General features: G+C 42.8%; 1 protein-coding gene across 2 annotated transcripts in view; it reads right to left on the bottom strand.

Annotated features, from left to right (window-relative positions):
- EFCAB5 (EF-hand calcium binding domain 5) overlaps nucleotides 1-21,136 on the bottom strand; it is a 335,299-nt gene that overhangs the window by 247,644 nt on the left and 66,519 nt on the right. For both annotated transcript variants that reach the window (XM_078680019.1, XM_078680020.1), the window contains exon 4: nucleotides 20,830-20,893. In XM_078680019.1, coding sequence (XP_078536145.1) covers nucleotides 20,830-20,893 — 64 coding nt within the window. The remainder of the gene's footprint in view (nucleotides 1-20,829; nucleotides 20,894-21,136) is intronic.

Genomic DNA, 21,136 nt, shown 5'->3' with positions numbered 1-21,136 from the left:
CGCATCCAACGCACCCCCCTTCCTACGTTCCTGGTTATGAGGTTGATGAAGTCCTTGGAAGACCCCGGATTGATGGAGCAAAGCTGAGTTTGTTTGGTTGACTGAGAGGGCATAAATGATGTCAGGCTGATTGGTTTATCTTCTTTTGTTTAATTGTTGTGCCACTATAATTTTCCAGTTCTTTGACATTAAAGGTTAAGTGGTCTGCTAGTGAGTCACATAGTTCTTGAGAATGAGTAACTTTGGAGGCAGTACTCTCCAGGTTGTAGAATTCAGCAATCATTTTTTGAAGTCTCTTCGATGGACAGATGGTGTCTCAGATGTGGTAGGAGTAAAGGAGTCTTTTGCCTTTTGATGAAGGATTTATACATCCTGGAGTGAGGTGGAGTGCAAGCTTCTCCAGTGCTTTTCCAGGATTCTGTGTTTGGATTTTAGAGATTTAAAAGAAATTAATTTTGTATTGTTTTTCTTTTATACAACTGTTGTATTACTGACACAAAAATTGCAAGATGTGCTGAGTTTATAAAAAGGCATTATATATCTAAGTCGTTTGATTACAGAGTTGGTAAAGGCATACCAAGTATATTAATTGGGATAGGTGGGCCCTCTGTTAATGGGTGTCGTGCAAACCCCCGATGTCATAGTTTTGTTATTTTGAGACTGCGTGTTCCCCCTTACCCCCTGCATTTATAATTCTGAAATATCTCATATTCTATCAAATTTCCTTGGACATCCTGTTGCCTTGCATGTCACTTTTTCTGCCATCATATATAAGTCCATCCCCATTTTCAACTCATCTAACGTGGGTGGAGTTGGTGCTCCTCAGTGTTTTGCTAAGTCTCTCTTCCCTACAATTATTCCCAGATTTGCAAACAGTAATTTCGCTCTAGGCAGGTCTGTCTCTGTGGTTATTCCTAGCAGTAGGTATTTGTTGTCCATTGGTATTGGTACATCTAGTTTGCGGCTAATTTCTCTGGCGAGGGAGGTCCAGTAAGCAGTGATTACCCTGCAGTGCCATAGTTGTGGAGATATAGCCCCCATTCAGTGTGGCATCGGAGGCATGGAGGTGTTGCTGCTCTTCCAAAGTTATGTAGCCGGGCCCTGTCATAATATGTCCTATGTAAGATCTTAAATTGTATCAGGCGGAGGCGGCTTTTATTGCCACTTCCCTGGGGTGCATCAGTGCTGCCTCCCAGTCTACGTCTTTAGAGGCCCAAGTTCTCCCTCCCATGTAGCCCTTAAGTTAACTAATGTGTCTGGTTAATTGTTGTTCAGGGCTTATAGGTCTAGGAGATCGCCTTTTATCCAATTTCTCCCTTATGTAGTCTTCCCTGCAACGGTGCATATTCAGGCATTGCCTCCTTTTCGAACTTTTGTGATTTCCGGGCATGAGTAACCTGTAGGTATTTATAGTGTTGTGTTAGTGTTGTGTTAGTTCGTACTCTTTCTGTAGAAAGTCAAATAAAGCGAGAGCCCCTTGCTTCAATATATCTTCCACTTTTGAACTCCCCAGCATATCCCAGTGTTTGAAGCCCTGCAGCTTTGCAAACTCCTTTAAATGTGTTCCCGCCCATAATGGGGTCTCCTGTGGCACACGGTTGTCCCAGTGCATTCCCTTTTCTGCTTTTATCATCCAGTCTTTTCGTGCCTTTCCCTCCATAAAGGTTGTGAATGTGAGAGGAGGAGCTAAACTGGGTTTGCTCCAATGCATATGTGGGGTGGTCACTTGGGACGTGTTCTCAGTCGTTGATGACAATGAGGTGCTCCGCCCAGTAGAAGGCTATAGTGCTAGGATGGGATATGCCTCCATTGTATTGATTTCTTTGCAGTGCGCAGAGTGCCACTGTAGGTTTTGCACAAGCCCAGAAAAAACATTCAGACTATCCATTCTATTTTGGTGAACACTTCATCCTGCAGTTTATGATATGTGTTTTGAAGTATATAGAGGAGCTTTGGTAGTTGTATCATCTTGTACATAGCTGCTTTTCAGAGGAGTATCAGTGGCAGCGTTTTCCATCTGTCTAAGTCGCTCTGGAAGTCTGCAACCACTCTATGGAGGTTATGGTGCATACTCGTTTCTCTATTCAGGGTAATGCACATGCCAAGGTAGGTAAAACCATTTGGGGTTATTTTCAGGCATCCCGTGACATCAGCTTGATATAGCTCACGTCCAGCTGTGTACACACTGGATTTTTCAGAGTTTATCTTCTAGCCCGTATGGGTCCTGTAGGTCTCAAATGTTTCCAACGGGCAAGGGATGGTACACCACGGATTTGTGACGTATCAGAGGATATCCTTCCCCGCCCCAAGCCTTGAGGTTCATGTCGGACTGCTGTTTTGAGCCAGCTGTCCTCATCTATTCTGCGTGTGATGTTTAATATTCCAACTGTCCCTTTTGTCCCCCCACAATGACCCTCCCCAACCCCCTCTCCTGCCCATATGTCAACATGACAACTGTGCCGCGGGTGGCTCTGAGAGCTCTGTCGCCCACCCAACCCTCAACTTCCCTGTGGTCTCACTTTTGGTCTCCTCTGAAATCCGCCTAATGGTAGGTAGAGGTAGGGGGAAACATGCAAAGTGGATCAAAAACAATTCTACTTAACAACAATGATGAATGACTAATAAATTAGGGCTCACAGTCTCTTGTTACTTCCTGTGAGGTACATTTCTCTGGTAGCGATGTGGATTTCCATCGTTTCGTGAGCACCTCGGATCTCCTGCGTTGCTTTTCTATACGCCATTGCTTGGGTCCCAATGCCTGCTGCCAGTCGACAACGGAGGATCTTCTATTGTCCTTTCCCGATCGGAGCGGGGGCCGTTTATTTATCCATGCCCATGCTACTTCTGTGCTTCTGGGGTGTGGAAAAATAGAGTTTTCTGTTTGAAAAGGACCCTGAGTTTAGCGAGAAATAGTAGATTATATTGAATGTTCATCGCTCTGAGTTTGGCCTTCCTCGAGTCAAATGTACGCCTTTGGGATTGTACCTCTCTCGAGTAGTCGGAGAATCTCATTATTTTAGCATGCGCATGTCGGAGTTCTCCCAGGTTCCTCGCTTCTTTCAGGATCAAGTCTCTATCTTGAAAATTGAGGAACCTAGCAATACGAGGGCGGGCAGAGGCACCTGCGGGAGGTTTTGCTCTGAGTGCTTTGTGTGCTCTCTCTATCACAAAGCATGTCTAGAAGCCCGCCTCTGGGAAGGTGTTCTATAGCCAATTTTCCAGGAACTCTCCAGTGTTTGAGCCTTCAACTCCCTCGGGAAATCCCACGATGCGTAGGTTGTTCCTCTTTGCACGATTTTCGGCATCGTCTACTCTCCACACCATCTCCTTCATCGTATCACTGAGTTCCGAGACTTCCTTCCGCATAGTATTGTTGGGAGTCGATTTAGATACCGTATATAGATTTCCCGATTTATGCCCTTATATAGGTACAATTCAAATTGCCCATATTTAGGCATAGAAATCCAGCCCTTATTTAGACATTGCTCATGCTAACCAAATACAGGCACGGTCAACTGCATCCGTTCATCTTTGTCACAACGAGTTCTTGGAAAACCAGACTCTTAAGCCTTTAGGACTTACCCTTGCTTGGATATTGATTTATCCAAGAATTCATTTATTATGCATGAACATCTATTCCTTAGGGGTTCATTCATGACGTTCTTATGCCCGGCTTGTACATCAATACTGGCATTCCTAAACACCTTCAAGGTATAAATATACCTTCATTTGCCATGGCAAACCACGGTTCGGCTGCCCATTTGCACGACGCGGCTCACCACGGCAAGTTCAGAAGGAAGTCAAGTCCCCGCCTGACGCATTGACCAGACGCTGTCATCCTCCTCGCCGAGAATCCAGCTCCTGTGTTTCTGACTCCCATTGCGGGGTGTTAGGGATCGAGTCCCGGAAAGAGATTCCAACCTCACTCATTCTAAGGTATGGAGCAGACTAGAACCTAGGGAAACTTTTGGCAAACACTTGGCAAAACTAAAATTTGGCTAACTAGACTATAGCTAAACAGCACCTACTTCTTCCCTCGTAATACACTTAGCTTAGGTTCACTGGGTAGGATTATTTTAGAAGCACCAGATGAGTATTTTAGCCTGTGTTATTTATGCATGTATTTTTATGAATATAGGTCATACCTACCCACCATGCTCTTGCAGTATTATTTTATCTTACTCCTAACCTGTACGTATTATACTTCTCATTCTGTCTTTCGATGGCAGCAGTTCATATCTCTTGCATGAGAAATAAGACTGTTCAATAAACCCTTCTTTATTGAAACGCCCATCTCTCTATTTCTGTGCAACTCTGTAGAAACGAAGCATGCACAATTGACTTAGGGAAACTGTTATCTATTGTTTCCACGATTCTGAGATTGTTCCGATTCTAAGGGAAACAAAGTTGTCATGTTTATGCGGTTGTCAGAAACGAATCCCTTCTTGTTTATCCGAGAAGTTTCTAGTGGCCTCTGAGTTAGCTGGCGCACACAAGTAATTCAGTTTAATGTACTCGATAGAGACATACTGACCTCAGTCATATGTCAAATCTATGGTGTAGGAGAGTAGGATCTGCTTCCTATGGTTACCCCCTCTTTTTGCTGTGTTTCACTGGTTTATCGACTTTACCCTGGCTGTGGCCCTGCTAATCAGGACCACAGCCTAGCTGTTCTCTCTCTAAATTGGTTACCTGTACATTAGGTACACTCCAGATTGGTTACTGGGTTACCCTTGTGAGTCCCTAGTATATGGTACCTTAGGTACCAAGGGCATAGGTACCCCTGAGGCCTACCAGGGCTGAAGCATGTATTATGCCACCACTGGGAAGCCTTCCAAAATGGCACCACAGGTCTGCACTTGCAGCCTGGGTAAGGTGGTGTAAGCACCCCTTACTTAGATATAGAATACCTATATCTACCTATATATATAGACACATATTAACCTATAAGTCACTCCTATGGCATGCCTTGACAATCCTAAAGGCAGAGTGCTTGGTTTTGTGTGAGAGGGTGCCCTAGCATGAGCTGAGCCCCTCTGCAGCTTTCTGAATCCCTTCCTTATAGCTGTTCTATGATATAGCCATACCATATACTCTTAAGTGCATTATAATCCTCGCAGTTAATGCTAACTTTGGAATGGCTTTATCAAAACATGTCGTGTTTGGTGTCAAACACTTTGGAAGACTACCCCCCTCCCCCCGCCAGGATTTGTAGTTCTTTGGCTGCTCGCTCCGTACTACGGACCCGCACAGCTATCCATTGCCGAATCCTGACACTTGTCATCTTGCGTGAGTTGCTGTTGCCAAGGCTTGTTGGGTCCAATCCGGATACCGACAATCCAGGTCCTGGTTCTTGTCGACGCCTCCTGGACCTCGTGGCTGAAGAGTCAAGCTTCACCTACATCCCTTGAGAGCACCCGACATCGGCAGCCTTCTTCCTGTCGCCATCCTGGTCACTGGCTAGTGACCCAGACTCTGCCCCCTTTGCTTTCAGGTTCTTCAGATCCCAGATCCACCCTTGGATCCATCCGGACACTCTTCTCCTGGACGCCTGCAGCACTTCTTTGCAGCTCTCCATTAGAATCGACGACGAAACCCGACACAAAAAGAAACCTATGCACCCGGCTTCCCTGGGTGAGGTAACACGCGTACTTCGGTGCTCCCGTGGGTCTTGACTCTCGAAGTGTCCAGTTCTGAAAGGGTTTCACCGTAATCCACGCCAAGGTGTCCTTAAACTTTAAAACTGTAACTTAAACTTACTTTCTCTATAGAAGTCAATGGTGATTCTCAGCTGTGTTTAGACACTGCATGCGTTTCCCGTGGGTCTCCTGCGTACGTACCCTGGGTGGTTCCTGGTTGCCCCAGCGGTTCTATAGGCTCTAGGCCTGGTCTCTGTGTTGAGAGCAGTACTTACTCCACTTTCTTAGTACATGGTTTGTGAGGCCCCTTGGGTAAAACGTATACTGAGCTAGATTACTGTGTGCTATTTAAGTTCTTGTATTGTACTTTTGCCTCTAGCCATATAAAGAGACTAGAGGGGTTGTGTTTAGAATAAATACATATATTTTATATATATACCTGGTGTGGTGTTCTTTCATTTGATCATTCAAGAGATTATAGACTGGTAAAACAACCTGCTTTACATTCCTTCAAGACTTAGCCTGAAGGCTGCTCTCCACAGCTACCACTAGGATAACTTTCTATAAAGGTTGTCTAAACCTACCATGAATAAGGGTCCTTTGGACTGCTGCAAGGTGCCCACTAGAATAGTGGACATCATATGTCAGGCCAACTTCTCACATATAGTTGTTATTATTCCAATGCGCAGAGCTTATCAGGGATAAAGGAACTACACTACAATATGTGTCGAGTCTTCTACCCCTGAAATTCTTTTTTCGCCTGTGTTACCCTCTCCGACTCTTGACGCAGATCTTGGTGTAGAAGTGTGACCTCTTTGCGGACTTCCCCTATTTTCCCTCTCAGCGTGTCCCTGTCTGCATGGATAGCTTGCAGGAGCGTTGCATTGTGGGATGCCCGGTATCCTGGTCTGCCAGTGGGGCAATCATTTTCGTGAATTTGTCCAATTTACCTTGCCTTGCGGTTTGGATTTTTTGTCCCTGGCCATGGTTGTGGATCAGTGTAGCACAATGTTCCAGGGGCTGCTGGGTCGTCCCTTAGTGTCTCAATGCAGCTCCCCCGGGCAACCTCTGTCCTCTGCTTTTCTTACTCGATTAGGCCCAAGATATGGAGGTCTCTTGACTCAGTGGGGTCCTTCTCAGTTCCTCAGGGTAGTTCCCATCGGAGAGAGGACGGTGGGGCCACTATTTTACCGTTTGTGGGGGGATTTTCTGTCATCTGGGCAACCCTGTGAGACCGGTGTCCTTGGGACAGCAGTGCGGAAGTAACGGAGGGAGGGACCCCCACCACCAACGCTATTTAATTTAATTTAATTTAATTGCGGGTTTCTAAAGCGCTAGAATCGACTCCCGAAGGAGTATCTCTGCGCTGTAGACCGCTGGGGAACCCATCCTGGCTTTCCCTGTGAGATGGTCCCTACTGGGTATCTCCAAGGTGAAGCGTTCTGGAAAAAGGGTCGTGCACCGCCTATTCTGAAGAATTTTCTACCGTGCTTACATGGGAATCACTCCCCTCCTGGAGTGTAAACGTTTAGACAACAAGTTGCACACCTATTATGTCATAAGTGTGTCTCCCATGGCACCAGTGTTAATGTGCTGTACTCCTACAGCTTTGTTATAACAAGGAAAACTTCATGCGACTGTTCAAATGTTCAAAAAAACTGTATTTAAATCACTTCTCTTCTTAGTAAGATGTTGCAACAATCCTTAAGTTCCAATGCATTTCGGTGTTTACACACACCTTCATCATGAACGTCTACAAATGAACAAAACAACATATACATTGTATCAATTCTTTGTAATATTCGTATTTTTACGCGCTGTTAACCGTCTAAACTAATCTAACTGTGGAGGCGTATTAAGTACCCCTTAAACAAAGTGGTCAGCGGATGTTCTGCTTATGTGTTAAGGTGATCCTAATCGACTCGGCTTGTTTGTATAAATGCTCTAAACTGGATTCCCTCGACCCGCTCCGCTAAAACGTGTAACGTTAAATGCCCAACTTAACCGGCTTTCAATAAATGGGGTTCCCTTCTCTATTAACACGTAGAGGTTACTCCTAACGTATCTATATCCGCCATTGCTCACCTTTGTTGCTGAAAAGTGTATCCCGCTCGCCGTGCGAGGTCCTGCTATTACGTTCTCACTGCTGTGAGTGTAGACTAACGCCGCGTACCTGACGCATGCGCTTTAGGTTAAACTGGCGTCTTTTTTTAAAAACGCTTTTTTTTGTGAATGCAACCAAATTAACTTTAACATTCAATGACTACAAAACTAGGAACGTTCTAAACGTCGAGGTTAATCAGGACTCCAAGGCTCATCCCTCGCGCAATTACTAATGTTACTGTTGACTGTATATTGATAATAATTACATGTTGGCATAAAGTGAGATGAATCATAAATAACATGTGAATTCTGTTCTGTCATTCAGGCCATTCGGCTTAAGGCTACAAAGATGATAAATCCAATGATTTTCTCTTTTCAACAGATTTTTTTTGTTCATGGCACCTTCCTTTCTGGGTATCACTTCCAAAACACAAGCTCTCAATTGGTTGATGTTGTGGCGTTTCTCAGCAAAATGTGTCGCTACAGTGGATTTTGATGAGTGGGTTCTAATGTTGCTTTTATGTTCTGTTAGTCTCACTTTCAGTTTTCTTTCCGTGTGTCCCACATAGACGCTGCCGCAGGGGCATTTCAATAAATATACCACATTGGTGGCATCACATGTAGCGTTGACCTTAAGAGGTATTTTGTGTCCTTTCATGGGGTGACTAATGTTCGTACCCTTAATGATGTTGTGGCAATTAGCACAATTTAAACATGGGACAGTTCCTTTGTATGTCTGGTGGTGGGTAGCCTGCTTGGATTTCTTCAAAAGTTCACCAATGTTTTTTCCTCTCGAATGTGCAAATAAGGGCTCTTGATCAAATATACCATTATAGTCTGATTCCATTTTTACTATTTGCCAATTCTTGTGTATAATTCTTTTGAATTGAGTACTCACGTTGGAAAATTTACTTACACATGTTATACGTTGTGTTTTAGTGGATGCTTTGTAAGTCAATAGTTCTTGTCTGGTTTTCGTTAGTGCTCTTGTCATAGATTTCTGTATCATATCCTCTGGATAGCCTCTTGTGGAAAACCTGTTCGCCATGGTCTGCAGTTGTTTTTGGCATGCATCATCCTCGGAGACCACTCTCCTGACCCTGAGAAATTGTGTGTACGGAAGGTGATTTTTCAATGATGGAGGGTGGTGACTCGTATACTGTAACAGATTGTTTCTATCTGTAGGTTTACGGTACAAGTTTGTTGTGATGGTGGCTTTGTTTAACGTGATTTCTACATCAAGGTATTGAATGATGGTATCATTGATGTTCCATGTGAATTTGATTCTGTCGTTTCTTTCATCCAGGATTTTCAATTGTTGTTCCAATGATTCCTGTGTTCCTTTCCAAATGATGAACATGTCATCAATAAATCTCATATATGCTAACAGATGTGTTGCCCACGCTTGGTTGTTATATATATGTTCCTCTTCAAATGATCCCATGAACAAATTTGCGTACGCCGGTGCGGCGCAATTTCCCATAGCCGTTCCATTGAGTTGGATGAACCAGCGTTTGTTATAGGTGAAGTAACTGTTCATGAGAGTGAATTGCATCAATTCCATCAAGAAAATTTGCAGGTTTTCTGGATAAGTGCTATGCAGTAAAGCTTTTTCAATGGCTTCTAGGCCTTCTCTATGGGGAATTGCTGTGTATAGCGTTTTAACGTCTATGGTGGCCAAAATACAGCCTTCTTCCATTTTTACTCCTTGTAGCTTAACCAAAAAATCTGTAGTGTCTTTGATGTAAGACAGGTTTTTGATTACCAGTGGTTGTAAATGTTTATCTATGAATTTCCCCACCGGTTCGTGGATACTCATTTTGGTGGATACGATTGGGCGACATGGAGGGTTTTGTAGATCTTTGTGTACCTTTGGTACTAGGTACATGGTCGGGATTCTCTTGCATTAAATATCTTTTGGTTTTTTCATTGATTGTCCCTTTTTCTGTGGCTTGATTTAGAATCATTTGTAGGGTTTTGCGAATTTCCTCTGTTGGGTCTTGATCTATTTCCATATATGTGTTGATATCTCCTAGATGTGTGTTTATTGCTTTTTCATAGAACTCTTTGTTCATTATTACCAGTGCACCACCCTTGTCTGCTTTTTGACAAATGATTTGTTCATTGTTCGCTATGCTTTCAATTGCTCCAAATTCCTTTTTAGTCATATTTGGGTTTTTAACCCTTTTGTTGATATTGATTTTATTGATTTCCTGTTTACATAGGTTTTCAAAAAGATCGATCGTCTTATGTGATGTAGGTGGCATATAAGTACTGGGAGTCTTTAATCCTTTCAATTCATCATCCCTTAAAGGGGGTTTTTCGATTATAACATTCTCAAAGAAATGTCTCAATCTCATTTTGCGTGTTAATTTGAAGAGGCTCACCTCTAGCTCTAATTGGTTGGTATGAGTGCTCGGTACAAATGATAATCCTCGTTGTAGAGTGTTTATCTGAAACTCATTAAACTTCTGATCCGAGATGTTTAACACTAAATTCTCGATGGTTTCTAATGTTGTTTCTTCCTGTCTTTCCTGGTCGTGGCGTTTCTCGTTTGTGGCTGGTTTGTTTCTTTTGTTTTTGTTACGTCCCCTCCTGGGTCTTCTATTTCTATGTGACCTGATCCTAAAAAAGGCTCCGATGTTGTTGGTTTCTCTGTGGGTACGTTTTTTGTTGAGTCTTTAGTGGGTTTTCCTCTGTCTGTTCTGTCACTTTCAGTTGATGAGGTGTCTGTATGAAACGTGTATTGTTTGGTTTGTCGCCGTCTGGCGTAAACTTCTGCCCATGTGTAAACTTCTTGCAGTTTATAGTCGAGGGTATCCCTTCGGTATTTTCTAAGTTTGCGTTCATTAACTTCCTGTGTGTGATGTGCCAATTGAGCATTGATGTCTTCAAGGATTTTTTGTAACTCTTCTCCTGTTACTCCCTTTTTCAACTCTTCTGTGACTGTTTCAATTTCTGTTTTGAGTTCATCCAAAATTTTTGCAAGCTCTTCAATAATAAGTAATATTAAGTCCAAACTGCATTTGTTTAATATAGCATACCATCGTTCGGTGAATGGTTTTGAATTTTTACATAACGACGGTTTCAGGGCGATTCGGAGGCCTCTAGGGATTCGCTGTGCCTTATGATATTTAATCATGGTGCTCGCATGGAGTCGCTGATTGATTTCTCTTCGCATTAAGTACATAAGTTGTTTGATTTGTTGTTCCTTATTTCTTGTAACTTTTGGTTCCAATATTTCTGATTGTATTAGACAGGAAGAAACAACATTAGAAACCATCGAGAATTTAGTGTTAAACATCTCGGATCAGAAGTTTAATGAGTTTCAGATAAACACTCTACAACGAGGATTATCATTTGTACCGAGCACTCATACCAACCAATTAGAGCTAGAGGTGAGCCTCTTCAAATTAACACGCAAAATGAGATTGAGACATTTCTTTGAGAATGTTATAATCGAAAAACCCCCTTTAAGGGATGATGAATTGAAAGGATTAAAGACTCCCAGTACTTATATGCCACCTACATCACATAAGACGATCGATCTTTTTGAAAACCTATGTAAACAGGAAATCAATAAAATCAATATCAACAAAAGGGTTAAAAACCCAAATATGACTAAAAAGGAATTTGGAGCAATTGAAAGCATAGCGAACAATGAACAAATCATTTGTCAAAAAGCAGACAAGGGTGGTGCACTGGTAATAATGAACAAAGAGTTCTATGAAAAAGCAATAAACACACATCTAGGAGATATCAACACATATATGGAAATAGATCAAGACCCAACAGAGGAAATTCGCAAAACCCTACAAATGATTCTAAATCAAGCCACAGAAAAAGGGACAATCAATGAAAAAACCAAAAGATATTTAATGCAAGAGAATCCCATGAGCCCGACCATGTACCTAGTACCAAAGGTACACAAAGATCTACAAAACCCTCCATGTCGCCCAATCGTATCCACCAAAATAAGTATCCACGAACCGGTGGGGAAATTCATAGATAAACATTTACAACCACTGGTAATCAAAAACCTATCTTACATCAAAGACACTACAGATTTTTTGGTTAAGCTACAAGGAGTAAAAATGGAAGAAGGCTGTATTTTGGCCACCATAGACGTTAAAACGCTATACACAGCAATTCCCCATAGAGAAGGCCTAGAAGCCATTGAAAAAGCTTTACTGCATAGCACTTATCCAGAAAACCTGCAAATTTTCTTGATGGAATTGATGCAATTCACTCTCATGAACAGTTACTTCACCTATAACAAACGCTGGTTCATCCAACTCAATGGAACGGCTATGGGAAATTGCGCCGCACCGGCGTACGCAAATTTGTTCATGGGATCATTTGAAGAGGAACATATATATAACAACCAAGCGTGGGCAACACATCTCTTAGCATATATGAGATTTATTGATGACATGTTCATCATTTGGAAAGGAACACAGGAATCATTGGAACAACAATTGAAAATCCTGGATGAAAGAAACGACAGAATCAAATTCACATGGAACATCAATGATACCATCATTCAATACCTTGATGTAGAAATCACGTTAAACAAAGCCACCATCATAACAAACTTGTACCGTAAACCTACAGATAGAAACAATCTGTTACAGTATACGAGTCACCACCCTCCATCATTGAAAAATCACCTTCCGTACACACAATTTCTCAGGGTCAGGAGAGTGGTCTCCGAGGATGATGCATGCCAAAAACAACTGCAGACCATGGCAAACAGGTTTTTCACAAGAGGCTATCCAGAGGATATGATACAGAAATCTATGACAAGAGCACAAACGAAAACCAGACAAGAACTATTGACTTACAAAGCATCCACTAAAACACAACGTATAACATGTGTAAGTAAATTTTCCAACGTGAGTACTCAATTCAAAAGAATTATACACAAGAATTGGCAAATAGTAAAAATGTAATCAGACTTTAATGGTATATTTGATCAAGAGCCCTTATTTGCACATTCGAGAGGAAAAAACATTGGTGAACTTTTGAAGAAATCCAAGCAGGCTACCCACCACCAGACATACAAAGGAACTGTCCCATGTTTAAATTGTGCTAATTGCCACAACATCATTAAGGGTACGAACATTAGTCACCCCATGAAAGGACACAAAATACCTCTTAAGGTCAACGCTACATGTGATACCACCAATGTGGTATATTTATTGAAATGCCCCTGCGGCAGCGTCTATGTGGGACACACGGAAAGAAAACTGAAAGTGAGACTAACAGAACATAAAAGCAACATTAGAACCCACTCATCAAAATCCACTGTAGCGACACATTTTGCTGAGAAACGCCACAACATCAACCAATTGAGAGCTTGTGTTTTGGAAGTGATACCCAGAAAGGAAGGTGCCATGAACAAAAAAAATCTGTTGTAAAGAGAAAATCATTGGATTTATCATCTTTGTAGCCTTAAGCCGAATGGCCTGAATGACAGAACAGAATTCACATGTTATTTATGATTCATCTCACTTTATGCCAACATGTAATTATTATCAATATACAGTCAACAGTAACATTAGTAATTGCGCGAGGGATGAGCCTTGGAGTCCTGATTAACCTCGACGTTTAGAACGTTCCTAGTTTTGTAGTCATTGAATGTTAAAGTTAATTTGGTTGCATTCACAAAAAGAAGCGTTTTAAAAAAAAGACGCCAGTTTAACCTAAAGCGCATGCGTCAGGTACGCGGCGTTAGTCTACACTCACAGCAGTGAGAGCGTAATAGCAGGACCTCGCACGGCGAGCGGGATACACTTTTCAGCAACAAAGGTGAGCAATGGCGGATATAGATACGTTAGGAGTAACCTCTACGTGTTAATAGAGAAGGGAACCCCATTTATTGAAAGCCGGTTAAGTTGGGCATTTAACGTTACACGTTTTAGCGGAGCGGGTCGAGGGAATCCAGTTTAGAGCATTTATACAAACAAGCCGAGTCGATTAGGATCACCTTAACACATAAGCAGAACGCCCGCTGACCACTTTGTTTAAGGGGTACTTAATACGCCTCCACAGTTAGATTAGTTTAGACGGTTAACAGCGCGTAAAAATACGAATATTACAAAGAATTGATACAATGTATATGTTGTTTTGTTCATTTGTAGACGTTCCCTGATGAAGGTGTGTGTAAACACCGAAATGCATTGGAACTTAAGGATTGTTGCAACATTTTACTAAGAAGAGAAGTGATTTAAATACAGTTTTTTTTAACATTTGAACAGTCGCATGAAGTTTTCCTTGTTATAACAAAGCTGTAGGAGTACAGCACATTAACACTGGTGCCATGGGAGACACACTTATGACATAATAGGTGTGCAACTTGTTATCTCCAATGTGAAACCAGGCATCCCTGGCGTATGTGGGGGGGCCGTTGTGGAGATGAGGCAAGCTAATGCCCAGAGTTGCCAAGTGTGATCCCTGATTAGAGTAGGCACCGAGGCGAGAATTATCGAGTCTGCTGACCCTGGTCCACGACCCTGCTGCGTCAGGAATTGAACCCTGGTCCCGGGCCGTCCTCTGCTTTCGGGTCTGCCGCCTCTAACCAGTGAGCCACACCACTCCTATGGAGAAAGCTGTAGTGTCAAATTGTGCACATCTCTAGGCCTCCCCTTTCGCCCAGGGCCACACGTGTCCACAGTCCCTGCAAAGTCTGCTTTTGCTAATACTGTGGGCCCCTCTTTGTATTGGCTCACCTGGAGACCTGCAATGATGTCTTATGGGATCCTGTGTGCGGAGGAAGTCAGCTATCTACCACTGTCACCGTGGGCTAGCCACTCCTGGATAGTCTATGTCCACCTCCGGCCGTCTCAGCCTCTAATTAGCTTGCGGTGATGCACGCAGGAGTAGTGGAGTATCTGTGAACATTGGAACCCATCCTACCTTATGCCACCATCAGTGCTCCACACTGGTCTTCCCGAGCAGGGAGATGTCTGCTGAGTCTTTGGGGGGAGAGGCCCAGCTGCTCGGAACTCTCACTGCCCCAAGGTGCCCTTAATTACTTGAGGCCGGTTTCGGCTCCTTCTTTTCTGAGGGGCCAGGAGGCGTCCAATGCACCCACGTGGGGGGGAGGGTCCCAACCATTTGGCACCCCTGCTGCACTCCAGAATATCCCGGATCACTGGAGGCCGGCCGCATCCTTGCCGTCACTCTTCTTCTCTGGGAGTGGCGCTGGTTCCCTCTCTGGGTTCCAGAGTTTGTCTCCCTCTGTACTTGCTCAGGCCCGCCCTCGCTTCCCAGGTCCCACAGCCAGGCAGGTCGGGTTACCTGCCTTGCGGCATCTAGCTGCAGGGACACTCTCTGCGCTGCTTGGGTCCTGCAGCTGTCTTGAGGGTTCCAACTGCAGGTTCAGTCAGAAGCGTGCAGATGGGCCCACCTTGGACAGAGGGTGTTGCAGGAGCCGCCCATCCAGTGTCAGGGGTTGCCGCACCAATCTGGCAATTGGTAGGGCGGTGGATGGAACGAGGAGGACAGGATCAGTGCCGGAATAGCAGGTAGGGTGGAGGAGCTCATGTTCGGAGCTGCTATTCTGCCATGTTTTTGGCCACTCCCTGATTTTAGAGACTTTTAATTCAGGTTTTAACCAACTTATTTTCCAACAGTTTTGAGTGGCTGAGGGTGTCATAAAAGAGGTGAGGTTGTTAACAAAGGATATTATCAAAGATGGAACTCATGAACTGTTATTGTTGTGTTCTCAGGTACAAAAGTGGTAAGTTGGGATTGAAAAGTGAATAGGTCATGGTTCTTCTAAGATCCAAAGCATATTTTTGGAGTCTGTGAAGATTACAGATATCCTTGACAATGGATGATTGAGTTTAAAGTTAATGATGATGGTCAATCCAAATTGTGAGGTAGTTGCTAACCACACTTATAAGACTGTCATTCTTGAATATTGAATTCAGTGTATGAGTTGTAAACGGTATCAACTGATCCACGTCAAGTCAAGCCATTTGAGGCTAGAAGAAGAATTTAGTCCGGGGCATTCCGGGTTTATCAAACCAAATATTATAATCAGTATGCAGAGGCCAGAATGCTTTGAGGTGATCTCTGGGAATCCAGGAAAGCATCAGCAGATGAAGGGTTGTATGCTGGCAGTCTGTAAAGCAATAGGAATGAGTAAGTGAAGATTGTTTATGGAGGAAATTGGACGAGCAGAAAAAAGAATTTTGGAGGCAGCGACTTCTTGGCTGGTTTCTGTAAGGAGAAATTTTTTATAGCCATTTTCTAATTATCCTCTGATCGTCTAACTGAGGCAACTCTAAACAGCATTTTTAACCGGAGGGAAATGTGTTATTTAGGGTAGTTGCTGCCTTATTATTTAGCCAAGCTTCTGTAATGTAGAGCAGGTCACAGCTGAAGTTTTATATAATTTCAGATATTTAGATGTTTTTTGTTGTTTTTGTTAATTGATCATGGTTTCAAGAGGATACTAGAGAAATGAGAAGTAAAATGCATAGGCAGGACTGGTTATATTTTGTCCTACTTATGTTTGTTCTAAGAAAAAGCCCCTGCTTTGGAGATTTGATCTTAGAAACAAAAAACAATGCAGAATGAGCTGCCATGACATTGTGCTCTCACCGGCATTCATTTCTATCAAAAGTGCTTCTGTTACATTTGCTGAAGCATATCCACAAGGAATTATAAAGCTTCTCCAGTATCCAACTTTAGGTCAGGCGGTCTGCTGTGGGATGGATGGCTTAAGCACATTCTCTCCTGGGCCTAAATGGCCCCATAAAGTCAAAAGTGCTGGTTAATCTGTCTAACACCAAGCAGCTAACACCTAGCAGCAGTGTTGGTGGAAGTCAAGAAGATTGAATGAATGAAATAGAATTTCTAAAGCGCAACACTCACCCAAGGGTATCAAGGCTCTGAGGTGAACGGACATCATGAAGGCTCTAAAAAATGGCAAGTTATTTGTTGAAGAGCCAAGTCTTCAGGTTCTTCCTGGATTCCAATAGGTTTGTCTTAGATTTTAGTTCTAATGTAAGCGAGTTCCACAGCCTCGCTGTACGTAGAATGAATCCTCTCCCTCCCTAGTTGGTTTTCTTAAATCTAGGGATTACAAGAATTGTGAATGGTGGATGAATGCAGGGAGCGAGCTGGGGTGTAGCGCTGGAAACTCTGTATCAGATACTCAAGGCCAGTGCCTTGTTGTGCTCTGAAGGCATTGCAGAGTGCCTTAAACTTAATCCGTTTACATATAGTAAGCCAGTGTGATTGGATCAGTGCTTGAGATGTTGATTTATGTTTTGGAATACCTAGCAATAACCATGCTGTGGCATTCTGCTGTGTTTGTAGCTTATGTAAAAATTGTTTTCGAATATTGATAAAAACTCATTAGAGTAGTCTACTATAGATGAAATGAGAGTAGTAACTACCGTCTTGATGGAATGAAAGGCAGCACTTTCCTTAGAGTTTTTCAAATAAAGAAATATGCTGAGGTGATGATGTATTTGTCCTTCAAAGGATAGTTTAGTGTCAATAATTACTCCAAGGCTTTTTTCTCTGTCACTGGGGATAGGTAGGTTCCCCAATTCCTGGGGCCAACAGTTGATCGACCAAAAAGAAGGATTATTGCCGAACAACAAGACCTCTGTCTTCAAGGAGTTTAGTTTTAAGCAGTTACTGCTCATCCACTTCCCAATGTGAGACATACAGTCAAGGAACTGGGCTGCAGTGGCTTTGGGATTGTCGGTGACAGACACAATAATCTGAGTGTCTTCCACTTACGAAACCAAAGAAAAACCAAATGAACGTATCAGAGTCGCAAGTGGGGTAACATAAAGATTAAATAGAGTGGAGCTCCGGGATGAGCCCTGACGGACCCCACAAGGCAGAGAGAAGGCTGGTGAGATAAATTTACCGAGAGAGACCGTCTGGATACAGTCAGCTAAAAAGGAGGTGATAAACTGAAGTGCATTATCCTTGATCCCAATTGATTCCAGGTGATCGTGTAGAACAGCGTGATTAACCATGTCAAATGCGGCTGGAAGATCTAAAAGGATCAGATCCGCATTTCCACTGCCATCTATTGTCTAATTTCTTCCGTAGCTGTGACCAACGCCAGCTTGGTGCTATTATGACTACAAAATCCGAACTGTGTAGGATAAAGACTCTTTGTATTGTCTAAAAAAGTAGTCATTTCTTGATTGATGATTTTTTCGATCAATTTGGCAGGAAATGCTAGTCATGTTATTGGGCAATAATTATTTGGGTCAGCAGCATCCAGATTGATTTTTTTTAATAGTGGAAGAACGAACCCTTTCTTCCAGTCCATAGGAAAATATCCAGCAGCGAATACGTTGTTGAACAGGGCTCTGAGGTATGTGGCTATCACTTCTGGGGCTGGATGAATTATTCTGGCTGGACATTGGTCCTTGGGAGAGCCTGATTTAATCGGCATCCGTATACTTTGGGTCTGATCCACCGTCAGATGTCCGAAATGGGATAGAGTACTGGCGTTGTGGGTGCTATACAGCGGTCTGTTGGGTAGATCGACATTTGGATTAATGTCTAAAAAGGAATCATAGACCAATTTGACATTGTCTTGGAAATGAGATGCTAGTTTTTTACAAAATTGTTGATTATTATTGGGGTTCTTAGGGTGGTAGTTTTGAACATGTATTATCTGTTGGAAATAGTTCCTTAGAGGAATTTATAGCTCCTTCTATTTTTGTCACAAAGTAATTATTTTTCTCTGTTAAAATCATTCTTTTATAGGTCTGTAAGTTGGCTTTATATACCTCTTTGTCTTCTGGTTTGTGCTTGAGACTCCATTTACGCTCTAATCTCCTACTGCTTTTTCATCTAAGATACTCGCTGAACCTTGATTCAGAGGGGTTAGTCTTATTGCTATTGGAGTTTTTTGCTGGAGATAGCAGGGCTAATGGTGCATCTAGCCACAGCAGTGTCTAGATCGGGTCAGACCAGGTGGGTTGATTCCATGAGAGATACATTAAACTGACTAGCATCTATAGTGTTCTATCGGCAACGAGTGATATTCCTAGTATATGGGCAGGGATTTTCTGATTTGAATGGGCCATTTATCTAAAAAAAGATTGCCTTATGGTCGGACCATGCCAAAGGGAGAGAGGATACCCAATGAAGCTGTGGATTATCCGTAAAGATGCCATCAAGCAAATGACCGGCTGTGTGTGTTGAGCCCTGGACAATTTGTGTTAAGCCAGCGCTAGCAATCTGATTCAGGTTGTCCATATGGTAATTAAAATCGTCAAGAATAGTGAAATTTGTGGCGTCTACTTTAAGTTCTATCAGGCTTCCAATGGATTGAGAGAAAGCTGTTCTAGAACCTGGTGGTCGATAGATGATAAGTCCATTAAAGGAATAGTGACTGGTAAGTTCAATTTTAAAATGTAAGGCTGCGCAGAGTAGCTCATTGGGAAGAACATTAAAAATAGTTTTGAAGTGATCTCTGAATCTTATTGCAAGGCCTCCGCCCTTTTTTAATGGACGGTCATGACTTACTATCCTGAAGCATGCAGGTAAAGCCAATGGTAGATCTGGCTCAGAAGAAGGATCTGCCCAGGTTTTAGTGATAAAAGCCAGATCAATATTCTGATTTTCCATGAAGATTGCGAAGTCCAGTGCATGTTTTATAAGTGATCTGGCATTTATGAGTGTAAAACGGCATCTCATTCTAGACTGTTTAGGTGATACCACTAGGTATTTTGTACCTGTAGGAGACATACAATCACAGAACAGACATACTAAGCCAGAATGGCAGTGGTACAGGTCTAACTAAGTACCCCCACAGTACTTTCTTGAGGAATTAATTAAAAGCAAAGTTTCCCTGGAATAGGTGATAGGGTGCTCACCTTCTGGGGTCAAACTAGTAGGGGGGCTGGCGCTGAGCGCAGATCGAGAGCGGATGGGTGCAGACGGGCTTGCCTTTGATGCGCCCTCTGCGCACGTCTGCTACGGGCTCGGATTTACATGTGATTTTGTAGCCCCAAAGGATGAAAGTAAGAAACGCTGGACCGTCCATTGCACAAGATGGCGGCCAGCTGAGGAACAGGCAAAGGAGAAAAAGGAACTCTCTCCTCACAAACGGGTGACCCGCGTCAGACCAGAGAGTCTGAAACTGTAGGAATGCAGGAGTTGAGGAATTGCCTAGTTACAGCGGAAGCACAGTATCTACAATTACACTTAGCCCAGTAGATACATTTAAAAATGCAAGTAAAAATCAAGAGTCAAGAGTTTAATTGTTTAAAATGTTTTAAAATGTGCCGGAATAGCTGTAGGCTTTGAGTATCTTATTAAAATGAAATGAACTCCGGGCATATGCTGGAATTAAACTATATTTTCTTTACTGGCGAAGGATACTGATTTTATTGAACTGAGAAGGCTGAGTGGACCAACTGGGATTCAAATCTGTAGCCATGAAGTCACACAGGTTTCTAAAGTGGATGCATTGGTCAACTCAGGCACAAGACCCAACTCATTTGAATAGGGTGGCTTGGTAGTTTATAATGACGCCGTGGTAGATATCTCCAACCACTATGAAAGGGAGTGGAATGCAGGATTGAACTAGGATCTTCGAAGAAGATACCTGTGATGGCAGATGGAAGAGGCAAAGATCAAAAGAGTGCAATAAAACCTACTACTCTGATGATGATGTGCCTAATGTGGAGTATGGTACCATCAATTTCACCTTCCCTTTGTCTCCCACACTTTTCCTTTCATGCCTTCCACATTTCCGCAGTCTCCTCCCACCTCCCTACTTCTTCTTTTCAACATTCTTCTCTTTTCAGATGCTCAGAAACTACAAGTCTTCCTCTACTTATGCCCTGCATGTGCCAAGCAGCTGTGAAATAGTCTGTTAGCATAAGACCTTTGGTTTGGATTCTGGAGACTGGAGGATCTACAATTCATGCACTGTGTACTTTTGAGTTAATATCTTGCCCTGATGTGGCCGAAGTGCTAAATCTAGGGATCTTGGGAGTAAATACGTCCAACCCTACCACTCACACTCAATTGAAACCTGTGATAAGCAAAACATGTAATAAGTGGAAGGGTAAAGTCCTCTTCTCACCAAATTTGGGCTCCACTGGTAAGCGAGAGGCTATTTCCTGGAATGACTTCAAGGCGCTTTGAATCTGTGAAGGAAAACATAAAATCTCAGTAGGTGAAAACTTGCATGAGGTTTGAAGAATAGAGCTTTCTTGCAGGCTGGGAAGTGGAGTCTGGCTATACTGAAAGAGTGAAAGGAAGGATTCTAGGGCCCTTAATGGGTCAAAAATAACATGTCACAGGACGTAAAGTAATACACTGAGATGTACATAGTGAACAACACCATTCCTCACTCTCCCACGTCTGAATGCTCCCCCACACTTAATGCC

Source organism: Lissotriton helveticus, chromosome 3_1, assembly GCF_964261635.1.
Source record: "Lissotriton helveticus chromosome 3_1, aLisHel1.1, whole genome shotgun sequence".
NCBI classification, from domain to species: Eukaryota; Metazoa; Chordata; class Amphibia; order Caudata; family Salamandridae; genus Lissotriton; species Lissotriton helveticus.
The sequence above is the reverse complement of the archived record's forward strand: the minus strand, read 5'-3'. Positions and strand labels throughout refer to the sequence as shown.